The following is a 13,090-nucleotide window of genomic DNA, read 5'->3' as shown; positions in this document are numbered from 1 at the left end:
TTCCCAGAAAGAGACAATGAGGCAGAGTTTTAAGTAATAAGCCCAAGTTTATACACGTAGTAAATGGCAGTCAGTATTGAAACCCAGCTTTCTGGCTTCAGAACCAGAGCCCTTAACCACTAACGATACCGATCTATAATGAAGCACAAAGTAATACAAGGGGCTCATAAAAGGCAGACCAAATCTGATCTAAGGAGACGCAGAGGGTCAGGGAGGCCTTCTAGAGGAAATGAAGTTTAAGGTGAGAGCATAACCTTCACCATGACTTCACCCTAAGAGCAAATAGGAAGCTACTAGGGCTTTTAAGCAGGAGAGATGATCAGATTGCTTTTTATGAAAATGTTACTCTAGTTGCAGTGTACAAAATGCACTGGAAAAACGCAATGACCACAAGAAAGTGATCAGTTAGTAGGTTTGGGAAGAATCCTTGAGCTAAGAGACAGAGGACAAGGGTCATCACTGGATTTAGGAGAACTTAATGACATAATAACAGCAGGTACCAGGGATGCTAGGGGAAGGGAACTAAGGGATAGCAAAAGCAAAGGATGGTTTTTATGTTTTTCACTCACTCAAGGGACCAGGCAGATAAATGGCAATAGTACATACTGAAGTAGGAAACAATGTTAAAAGAAGGGGTTTTGGAGAAGATGATAACTTCTATTTCAGACATGAGTTTGCAGTGCCTATGAAGCACCCACATAAGGTGAATAGTCACAAACACTCTCAAAGGATGGAACTCAGAAAGAAAGTATGGGCTAGATTTATAAATCTAGGGGTAAAATCAAACATGGTAACTCAGTGAATGACAGGGGATAAAAATCTTCTAAAGGGAAAATACAGAATGATAAAATAGACTTTAGGAACCCCGTTATTTAAAGGTTGGACTAAAAGATACACTGTAAAGTAAAAAAAAAAAGAAAGATAAAATAGTAAATATGGTGAGTAAAAATGCCTACATTTATACATACGCATTTGAGAAACAATGGCCTTAAAACAAGTAGAAGTTTGGATAAATTCAGGACATGTTAAGGCTCAGACACGTGTAAATTAAAGAGTACAATCTTTCCATAAATGTAGTATATTAAATAGCTACCTGCCTATCTTGATTCAAATGGTTGCTATTATTTGTATCAGACTGGCTGATGGTGACTAGGTACCAAATATCAGAGGGACTGCACAAGTGGCAAGGACAGTCTTTAGACTCTGGAGATAAGATAACATAAATCACAACAAACCCTTTTTTGTAATCAGAGGACAGAAAATCAGTCATAAGATCAATAAACAAAAGACAAGTACTTATTAACTGTACACTTCTATATCTTTGCTGTATTAGTGTAAAGAACAGAATAAAATTTACATTACCTTATACACTTCACTAAAGCCACCTCTACCAAGGAGATGAAGCAATAAATATCTTTCATTTAACGTTGGGTGATCTTTGAACCTTAAGGGTGGGGAAAAAAAAACTTAGGCACATTAAAAGACACACAAAAAAGTTCCTTCTACATTAAAGTTCTACTTTCTTATTCTACTCCTGGCCATTTCTTTCTCATTTACACTACTGCTAATCTCACAATCCATTCAATATTTCTTTTAACTTTCTACCAGTTTGCCTGCATGACTATCACCCATCTTAAGGCCTTAGTGCTCACAAAGCTTAACTTTTATAGCTGAATATTCAAGTTCAATGATCAATTATAGCACTTGCATAAAGACATAATAATCGCTATATTGCCAAAAGCTTTATAAAATCCTTTATCTACTCAGTAGTAAATACTTCTCTCAGAAAAATATACTTTTATATTGGAAGTTATAATTAATCAAGGTTTTATAGTATTGACACAGGATTAAAAATAATTATATATATAAATTAGCCTTCACTGATGATTAAATTTTACTGTCTTTGGAGCTTCTATAAAATAAAATTTTAACCACCAACTTTAAAAGTAAAGATTTTTAAAACCTTTTAAAAAATCACTCACAGATAATACTACCACTATTACTATTTAACATTTATTTTACTTGCTATATACAGGTTGAGTATCTCTTATTTGAAACACTTGGGACCAGAAGTGTTTTGGATTTTTTTTTTTTTTTTCGATTTTGGAATATTTGCATTCTACTTACCTACTGAGCATCCCGAATCTGAAAATCCAAAATCTGAAATGCTCCAATGAGCACTTCTTTTGAGCATCACGTCAGTGATAAAAATGTTTGAAATTTTGGAGCAGTTCAGATTTTGGACTTCCAGAATTAGGATGTTCAATTTGTATTAAGCACTTACATGTATTAACTCATTTAGTTCTCAACCAACCCTATAAAGTAGGTAGGCTCTATGCCTATTTTACAGATGAAGGCACTGCTGCACAGAGAGAGGTTAAGTAACTTGCTTAATCGCTAATACACAGTAGGGATTAACAGAAAAATGTGGTTCCAAAATGTACAATTTCAAAATTTAAAAAAAAGTCAATGATAGTTATATGATTCCTGATGCAAATACGTTATATTTTGTTATTTTATTTAAAATCAATTGACTATAGATTTGGTAATTTAAGCTTTCTTGACAAATTTTATAAATAAAAGAGATTTCTGCTTAGTTTCAAGCCAAACTGCAAAGCCTAATAATTCACTTTATTTTCATCAATCTAAATCAGATGCACAAAGTTTGAACATAATTTTCAGAACAGTTAATTTTAGTTTTGCTCCATCTGCTTTACAAGAATTTTAATCTGACAGAATTCAGATTATTCTATATTATTTCATTCACCCCATACACTGGAAAAATATGTATATTATGAATTAAATATACATAGAAAATCATGAATAGGCCTTCTGCTGAGCAGGATATTCATATTTCACAAAAGAAATTGGTCATTTCCAGTTTTGATACTCATATGAAGTCATGAAGCTTTAAATTACATGAATAAGTGTAAACAGACAAATTTCATTGCGGTTTTTTTTTTAATCAGAAAAAAAAAATATATATATATATTTTTTTTTTGCAGAGACAGGGTCTCGTTACATTGCCCAGCTGGTCTCCAACTCTTGGCCTCAAGTCATCCTCCTGCCTTGGCCTCCCAAGGTGCTGGGATTATAATAGGCATGAGCCACTGATTATAGGCCCCTTCCCTTCTTTCACATTAAAGCCAAGTAGTATCTTGCTTAATTTCTATTCCTATCTTCTTGCTCAATTTTTACCTTCTTTATAGAGCTTCCACAAGCCCACAGATATTTTCTCTTCTTTGAATTCCCTTAACATTTGCTATTTACGGTATTCATTTTTTGATAACCAGGCATTAAGAACAGAGACTATAACTTGTACTTCTTTTCCATTTTCTTCCCAAATTCCTGCATAATGCTAAAGACATGACTCACTGAAATACCTTTAGTGATAACTTCTCCTTCACTACTGTAACATTAACTTTGGTATGCAGTTACAAATATTTATGAAGTGCCTATCATGTGCCAGGCACTGGTCTAGGCTCTGGAAATACAGAAAGAACAAAATGAAGTCCTTGTTCTCATGAAGGTTACATTCTAGTGAGGAAAAGACAGATAACTTAAAAATAAATGAACAATTCCAGATAGTGACAAATACTATGAAAAAATAAAGCAAGGTAATGATATTAAAAGAGGAAATGGATTGAAGCTGGCATTGCCCATTTTAGATAGGGTGGTCTAAGGATGGCCTCTCTAATGAACATTTGGAGTGAAATAAGGAGTAAGCCACTCAGATATTTAAAGGAGAAACATTTTAGGCAGAGGCGATGACAAGCACAAAAGCCCAGCGTGGAGGGTGAGGTGGCCAGAGATCAGATCACAAAAGGCCTTGCAAGCCATGGGAAGAACTTTGGATCTTTTCTAAGTCTGATGAGACACCCCAACAAGGAAATACTGTTTATGCTCTCTATGAAGGGGGGGACTTTAATTATATAAAACTGTGAAATACAAATAATGACTTACTGTGAATTATCTTCATTGTTTATTCTTTTGAGCTCCCGTATGTGAAGATTTCTGACTCTTTCCAAACGTTCAAGTTCTGCCTGGATTTCTGCCTCTTCCTGAAAATGAAGAGAGGGGACTATAACAAGCTCAATTTATTTCTGATATAAAAAAGATATTTTTATCCATGCATCAATTTTTTACAGTGATGGAAAGAATAGTATTATAAAGTACCACTGAGTTAAAAGACCAAGTGCTCTTTTCAATGCCTGAAAGATGGAAAGAGATAAGGCAAAAAGCCTATTTCAAGAAACCATCCTCCACATAAAAATCTATCTATTCCTAATGAGATGCTGGGCTTTATTCTCTTTTATACAAGAAATCTATTTTTATAATGTCTATACTGAAAGTGACTGCAAGGTAGCTGGAAAGTGACATATAACACAAAATGAGCTGAAAATTTTATTTCTGGTCCACCCAAATTTTCATTTAGGAGGGAATAATTTATTAGTAGAAAACAGATAAAATGAAAAAAAATTTTTACAATAATTGAAAAAGGAAGAAAGGAAGAAGACAAAACTAATTATTCCTAGGCCTTACAGCATTTGTAATACAAATACACATATACAACCTGACCATTCATTTTGGGTAAATCTCACTTCAATCCTAAAGAGATATTGTGACAAAAAATTTATGGATTGCTGTGGCAGACCCTCAGTTATCAGAGAAGATGTAAACAAACCCTAAAGAAATTACTTAACAATCATTTAATATACAAATTTTGATAAATATATTTGTTTTGTAGTATACAACTTTCAGAACATTTTAAAACTAGACACTAAAACAAATAAGCAAACATATCACCCATGTCTTATATCCACCCCCTTTGTGAAAACAAATTTGAATACCACTTAAGAATATGCCTAATTTCAGTGAAAATTTCTAGAAATGCTCAATTTTAAAGTATTTCTGAATACATATTTGTTGAATAAATAAATACAGGTTCCTTTGGCCTAAATGTGTACCCAGTATAATTGTAAATCTAGAACACATTGAACAGAGGTTATTTCTGAATACTACATTTAAATACTCCTCTATTTCATTAGCTCCTCTGTTTTTTTCCTAGTAATTTATCTTTTGATATTAAAAAATCCTTTACCTCAAAGAAAATTAGTAATTCTGAAATTTACTTTGAAAACATAAATACATTCATTTCATTAGAAGATAGATAATAGAGGTATAGTCTATTACACATATACCTAAAACACAAATTGAAAGGAAAATTTTAAGTATTTTAGAAAAAAACTAAATCTTCGCAGATTTAAAAAATAAATTTGAAATATTTTTATTATTTTAAAATGATATTCAACCACTACTTGTTGCAGAGATATTTAATGTAGATTAGTTATTACATGGCAAATAGAAAATTTCAAAATAAGTGAAGATAAACTTTCCTAGAATTTTTGGGAGATTTTTCTGAAATAGGTACATGAAATAGACTAATTTAATTTAACTGAAATTTCCTCAATGTTACAGCTTCAGTCACAAATATTTTTAATCTTAATGTAAAAAAAGAAAAAAGGTGATATCCTAGATTAATAATCAAAGATTCATTATACGAACAGGAAATGAATTTAAGGGCCGGGGAACAATAAGCTCAAAACACAGCTTAGTTGTCTTAATTTAGTCATATAAAGTAGAATAAGAAACTGGCCATATAGGTAAGCCCAGGAGTATGAAAGAATTTAAATTTATTTACACTACAGAATCTAGAAAGCAGTAACTTTTTCTCTTCAAGTTACTAAAGTTTGTTGCTTTAAAAGTTGCATTAATGTGATTCTCACACATGTAGGAAGCGGCTAAACATCTGGTAGGCTGGTGAAATTTTAAATAATCTGATAAAATTATGAAAAGCCTATTAGAATAGCAGCAGAAATACTTGCTTTAACTTTTATTTGAAATTATGGCACAGAGTGAATTATTCAACAGTGAATTTAAAGAAGTTAAATTTTATTGAGTCATAAATATATCATTACAAGCTTCAGCTAGGTTGCTGCACATAATTACATTTGTTTTATAATCTTCAGATGTCTATACAATGGAAACAATCAATATTGCAAAATAAATACTTGTTAAAGACAGTAAAATATATGCCTGTCAGTAAATTAAATCAAGTGTTTTCCCCCTCTATAAAACATGAAAAATATGTCCCATAAAATCTTACAAAAGCAAAGCACAGGCAAGCTTCATTTAGTTTCAATTGTTAAGTTTACTGGAAAAAACAAAATGCCAGTACCACAAGGGGAAAAAAGATGGATTCTGGGTACTTAAAAAGGAAATGTCCGCCAGGCGCGGTGGCTCATGCCTGTAATCCTAGCACTCTGGGAGGCCAAGGCGGGAGGATCACTCGAGGTCAGGAGTTCAAGACCAGCCTGAGCAAGAGCGAAATAGAAAGAAATTATATGGACAACTAAAAATATATATAGAAAAAATTAGCTGGGCATGGTGGCGCACGCCTGTAATCCCAGCTACTTGGGAGGCTAAGGCAGGAGGATTGCTTGAGCCCAGGAGTTTGAGGTTGCTGTGAGCTAGGCTGACACCACGGCACTCTAGCCTGGGCAACAGAGTGAGACTCTGTCTCAAAAAAAAAAAAAAAAAGGAAATGTCAAGGGAAGGAGCCATAAGTGAGTCTTATATCCATACAAACAGACACAAATCTACCATAGTCAGTGAAATATATTACATCTTTCTTCTTGTAACTTAGTATTTCACGATATCTTGGATCTTAAAACAAAGTGACTCATTTCTGGGAGAAAGATAATTTTGCAACTCTAAAAATTCCACTGAGAGTAAGTATGTATACCTACTGCTATGGACTGAATGTCTTCCACCAAATTCATATATTGAAATCCTAACCTCTCAATATGATGGCATTTGGAGATGAGGTCTTTGGGAGGTAATCACAGTGAAATTAAGTCATGAGGATGGGGCCCTCATGACGGGATTAGTGGCTTTATGAGAAGACGATCTCCCACCCCCATCCAGGAGCACAAAGGCCATGTGAGGACAAAATGAGAAGGTAGCCATATGCAAGCCATGAAGAGAGCCCTCACCAGAAAATGAACTCTAACCTTGGACTTCTAGAGTCTAGAACTATGAAAAAGAAAATTTCTGTTCTTTAAGCGACGCAGTCTGATAGTTTGTTACAGGAGCCTGAGAAGCCTAACAAACAAACTTGTAGGCGAATGCTAGGGCAATACTGTCTAGTACCCTCTCCTCATAGAAAGGGACAAGGCTCAGTTTGGGTCAGGCCCCAGGGTATAATAGTCTAGAATGGAGTAGTCTCAACAAGTAATTTATCTTTGGTACAAATCATTTCCAAAGATCTATCCTGTAGGATACACTCTCTTTGCTTGAGACTGACATTGACCTCTGGACCATCCTCAGGAATTAATCTTTTTCCAAGGATTCAGGAGAAAAGATGATGTGGGCTCACAACTGATCTGAATTCGTCACAGAATGGAATCCTCAAACTCATGGCAAAACTAGGCCAGATTAGTAGAATGAAAGAGAGACTCCAATCAGCTAAATTGTGCTTAGTAAGAATACAAAGTTTCAATCCTGGATTCATCCACTAAACAGAGCAGTTAATTAAAGCAGAGAAAATCTAGAAGAAACAAAGAGACATACAGCATCTGGAAATAGACATCTCTGATGTCTGCTGGCTTAATTACAATGCAGAAGTGACATGAGTAAGAATAGATTGTATTAAAGAGAGAGGTAGCTCTGGTGACAAATACACAATAAAGGACATGGCTCTCCTGTTTAAAAAAAAAGATACAATAGACAATTTAATAGTGCATACTGCAGCTGTCTTAACAGTATTTTATTATAAAACAAGCTCTAATATTCTGAATTACTTAAATAAAAAAACCAAATCATATAAGTATACAACAACAGATCTGAATATTGTCTCACTATTTAAGTAACCTGCAAAAAACACCTTCCAATGTTTCTAATTTTTAAAGATTTATATGGAAGATAAATCCCATAGCGACTTAACCAGAAGAGTTTGTCCATCACCTGATCTTCAGCATAGAGATACTTTCTATTTGTAATCAAAGTCTCTTCTGGCAACTTAATATCCCTTTGGTTCAATTCTCTAAACCAAAAGTAAGTTATAGCAATGTGAAATTTCCATAAAATTCCCGGTTTATTTGCATTTAGCTGGATTTGAAGTATTCTTGAACATTTCTCATAATGGCAATTTTTCAAAAGGCAATTATTAAAAGAAAGGTGGAGTATGTAGGTAGGTATTAAAAGCTATAAAGCGTAAAGAGTTATAAAATGCATTTTAATATGTACAACCAATATATCTACTGAAAAAATTAAACAGACTAGTTTTAGTAAATCCTGAAAGTGTATTACTTGTTATTCCCACAAAAAAATTCAACTTCTAAGAACTGCCTTTCTATAAAGCCAAGATAGGCTGATATATCAATCTCAGCTTGCCTGTAATCTATGAGCATTGATAAAAGAAAAGAACTTCTGTGTGGTATATTATAAAGATGGTGGAAGCAGAGAAAAGCATATAGCCTGGAACAATCTATTCAATAATACCACAACATTACTTGCTTTAAGAAAGCTTAATTCAGAATTAGCTTTCAAAATTTAATACCAAATTTACTTTAGTAATATGAACAATATTAATCCCTTAAAAGTTAACATCTCTAAGATCTCAAAAAATTGTTTTAATTTCATAAACTACTTATAATGCCATTCTAAAAGTTTATCACCAGGAAAGTGAAAGGTGAAATTAACAAAGGGCACTACTAAAAGCTAATGGAAAGGCAGTACAGAAAAAAAGAATTAAGGAGAAAATTACCAATTTACTTGAAATTTATCCTCATGATATGTCAGATTATATGATTTCCTGTATCCTAAATAAGGGCACATGAGATGTGAACCAGGGGAAATATAAACCAACAAATCAACCAAAAAAACTCACCTAGACAAAGCAAGTATGAAATTTACTCAGTTTTGAAACTACTGCCCCATAATAATATTTTATTTTAAATATTTAAGATACTTAAAAAATTACAGCAGCTGTATTATGGGGGTGAAACTCCTTCCTTAACGCTTAACACTAATGAAGGTGCTAACACAAAGCCCTAGCACATATAGATACAATGCTTTAGTACAGCACACTGTAGCCCTTCTCCAAGCTTTCTGCTTCCTTTTAACCTAGTCTACAATTCCATTATGCATATATGTCTATAAATGGCATGGATTTATAGTTCTGATTGGGAAGAGCCAGTAGCCAAGCAACTGTTTTCTCTTTTTTGTGAAACAGTGATCTCTGGGCTAAACTTAGATACCTGAATTAATTAAACCCTGCTCTGATGGTTAAAATGACTTGTAAGAGTCTTTCCAAAATGTTTTTAATTGCATTGTCTATACAACAACTAGATTAATATTAAACACTAGGGAAGTAAAACACCTCTACATTTTCAGTTTGGTAACTGACCATTATCAAGTGATTCTAAGTGAGGAAAAACAGAGCCAGGAATGTTTGTAGATCCATGAGAGCAAGAGATAGGAACATAATCACTGAGTTTTCCCATCTACAGCTAGTTACATGTTCTCTCAGCACAGGTATCTTTCATAGATTATTACTTATTTTTAAATGGGAAGCAGTGGTGAGCACAAAATGTCAAGTGTAGAATTCCAGCACTCTTCTTGGAACCTTTCCTGCCCACATATACCAAGAAGTCAAGAACCTCATAACATTCTTCATGGGCTTAATTGTGACTTTTTCTAGTATAGTGCACTTTCACCAGAATTCCACTGAAAACTACTGCCTACACAAGTAGCATCTTGTGTTATACTCTACAGAAACATAATGTATAACGTGGGTGGCTTTAACTGAAAGAAGAATTCCCAAAAGATTTCTTCCAATCATGGCTATAAATATAAAGGTGGCCATGTAGATTTAAAGATTAAGCTCTCTAGCATGTTGTTCATTATTTTATTTCATTTGAACCTAAAGTGACAAGAAACGTCACATATGCAAACTTATTCTTTGTGGTCCTACTAAGGATTTGATAAATCAGATGACAATGGTATTCTAGAAAGAAAGACCAAAGGGGATATCAAACTTCAAGAATATGTGGGAGTTAATTCACCTAAAACCAACGCCCTGTATTTTCCACTGTTCAAAAGGCTTGTAGACAATCCATTGTCTTCCATTTCAACTAGTTGCATGGTCCACTGTGAAGGAGTGAGTAAAGAGCTCTGTACTTGTTCTTGACCTGTAAAGATTTCATCATGGAAGATTAATACTGATGCTGCTGCTGCCTGTTACTGGTTGTTTCTCTTTGCAGGTGCCAATATCGGTCAGAGAACAGGATTTCAGTGGCAGAGTTGTTGCTATACTGTTATCTCTTCAGAACGGAGGCACAAGGAGAGATGAATGCCACATCGCAAGGAGCAAAGGAGAGAGAGAGAAAGAAATGGTGTCAGGTGGCATGTTGGATGTGATTTTTGTTTTAGTAGAGATTGAGATGACTGTAAATTTTTTAGTTGCTTCCTTCGGTCTGCAAAGATACATTTGTGTTGGTGCTGATGATTCTTGACTAATCCTGTTTCAACTACAAATTGGTTATGTTCTTCCAATAAAACTTCTGGCACTTATATCCAGGGCTTATAAATCAAATAAACGTACTCTCATACACATACACCAAAACACACACATTAAAGCCAATCCCAACTAAACTATTTAATATTCCATACAGAGATGACAAACTTTCTGTATGCATTCTCTCCAACTAGTCAAATATTTAAAATCAAGAAGACAGCAAAATTTGAAAACTAGAAAATAAAGAGCAACACATACCCACACGGTGTTCATATCACAATCCGGAATAACAGCAGTGTCAAGACATAGTTATTGGTTCTAATAACTTTCAAAATTCTTATTTCCTCATCAGTTTGGGGTGGTATGTTTTAAAAATACTATGACTGAAGAGAATCTATTACAATGAAGTTAGTTTTTCAGGGTTTTTTTTTTTTTTAGCTATTTTCATTAATTTAGTGACAATCCTTGAAAGCACATCCACGCGGTGTTCTTCACTCTAGAATAATGATCTGACTTTACAATCAACCTAGCAGAGTTTCTGAATCATAAAGACAAATCTAAACCCTAAACCGATATGCCACATAAACTCTCCCATAACTGGAATTTATCAAAGACTGGTATCAAGACAAGATCAACCATAAAAGCAAACTGGTATATGAGTAGTTTCCTCAAACCCACAGATAACATTAGTACCTTTGCCTCGAAGAAATAACTTTTTAAAGATGAGAAATTATTTCCTTTGCAACTGCAGCTTTCAATAAGTGATAATTGGGGAAGTTTAATGTAATTACTGGTAACAAAAAAGTTACCTGTTCTTTTTGAAATACTTTCAGGAATAATTTTCTCGTCTCCATATATTTTATTACATGGTTCTGTGAAATCTTTAAGATACACAAAAAATTATTCTAGAGAATATAGTTTTTTTTAAAAAAATGTGCTTTCTCTGTTGACCTTTAAAAATAAATTGAGTAAAAATCAATACGAGTGAAAATCAATACATTAGCTAATAATAAAGAAATGTTCTAATTGATACAGCAGTCACTAACATAATTCCCAAGAAAGGAAATATGTGAGAGAAAGAGAAAGAAAAAAGTGTGTGAAAAATAATCTATTTAAAACTGCCCTCCTTTATCTGTAATGAAAATGAAAGCATATTTCTAAAAAAAAATTTGGGAAAAGCGAAATTCCTACTATTCTAAGAGAGATGCAATGAAAGCTACAAGTGAATTAATTCTTCTGAATATGAAGAATCAACTTTCTATTCATCTACAACAAAAGAATTCTAGGAATAAATTATACAAATAGCCATTGAAATAGGAGTGAGAAAACGTGCAAGTTCTGGGTTTGTCACTTACTAGCAGTATTACTTCAGAAAAAGCATATACAGAACATCACAGCACTCAAAAAGTTAAAATTAATGTTCACTCAAATACAGTTAAAACTTCAAAGTCTATAAAGTAATATTATGTAATTCTCTTGAAATGGGAATTTGAATCATGCCTGTACCAGGCAAGATGTGGCAATAAATCACTTAGTGAATGAGTGAGCAATGATTGTATAAACTGATAACAACTAAATAAATATTAGATAAAACTCTTGATACAGTGGGAAAAAAAGGTGATGCTGCACAATGATTTTTCTACTCTCACAAGATGAAACTAATAAGCCCATAAGTAAGTTTACATTTACTTTTTGGTGGTAACTAGAAATATCTATTTATTTTATCCATGTACTTAACTTTTGGAAATTTCTACCTATTTCTCATTCTTTACTCTATCATACTTTAACAGCTTTGGATTTATTATTTTTCTAATCCTACAGAGTAGCATAAAATGTGAACTAAACTTTGTGATTTATTCAATAGTAAATATATTTTTTTTACATTTTAGTTTTCCTATTCAATTATTATTATGAAATATAATACATGTCATAAATTATCCATTTCAAGAAAAATAGGACTCTTATTCTTGTAAGTCCACATGGCCTGGGCTTCCCAGTGAAGTTTTGTCCTTCAGCACTAACAAACTTAATCTGATGATTAATTCTACTTTATGTCAAGAGCTTACAAAATGGAGAGAATGAGTCACCCTTGCAATGCAAGAGTATGCCAGGCTCCAAATCTAAACCCTAAACTGACATACCACAGGTTATATTTCCTATGTAGGATATAATGAACATCAAATATTCACAGATCAGATCAGATCTAGCCTGTAGTAGAAGCTATATAATTACAAGCTGGGGTATAGTTCATGTCAGCTTAATAAACCCAGGTGTATAGGGAGCCGATAAGACAAGAGGTGTTAGTTGTAAGTTTACCTAACCTAATCACTCTTTTAGAAAACAGAATGACCTATTTTTTTTTTTTTTTTTTTTGAGATAGAGCCTCATTATGTTACCCACGATAAGAGTGCCGTGGCGTCAACCTAGCTCACAGCAACCTCAAACTCCTGGGTTCAAGCAATCCTCCTGCCTCAGCCTCCCGAGTAGCTGGGACTACAGGCATGTGCCACC

At 33.6% G+C, this 13,090-nt stretch overlaps 1 protein-coding gene across 3 annotated transcripts in view; it reads right to left on the bottom strand.

The window, feature by feature from the left end:
- The window catches only part of TLK1 (tousled like kinase 1), a 141,009-nt gene that overhangs the window by 18,766 nt on the left and 109,153 nt on the right, over positions 1–13,090 (bottom strand). For all 3 annotated transcript variants that reach the window (XM_045558713.1, XM_045558715.1, XM_045558714.1), the window contains 2 exons: positions 3,964–4,061; positions 1,363–1,444 (listed from right to left, as the gene is read on the bottom strand). In XM_045558713.1, the coding sequence (XP_045414669.1) occupies positions 1,363–1,444; positions 3,964–4,061 (180 nt within the window). The remainder of the gene's footprint in view (positions 1–1,362; positions 1,445–3,963; positions 4,062–13,090) is intronic.

This window comes from Lemur catta, chromosome 8 (genome assembly GCF_020740605.2).
Source record: "Lemur catta isolate mLemCat1 chromosome 8, mLemCat1.pri, whole genome shotgun sequence".
NCBI classification, from domain to species: domain Eukaryota; kingdom Metazoa; phylum Chordata; class Mammalia; order Primates; family Lemuridae; genus Lemur; species Lemur catta.
Note: the sequence above shows the minus strand (reverse complement) of the source record. Positions and strands in the feature narration are given on the sequence as shown.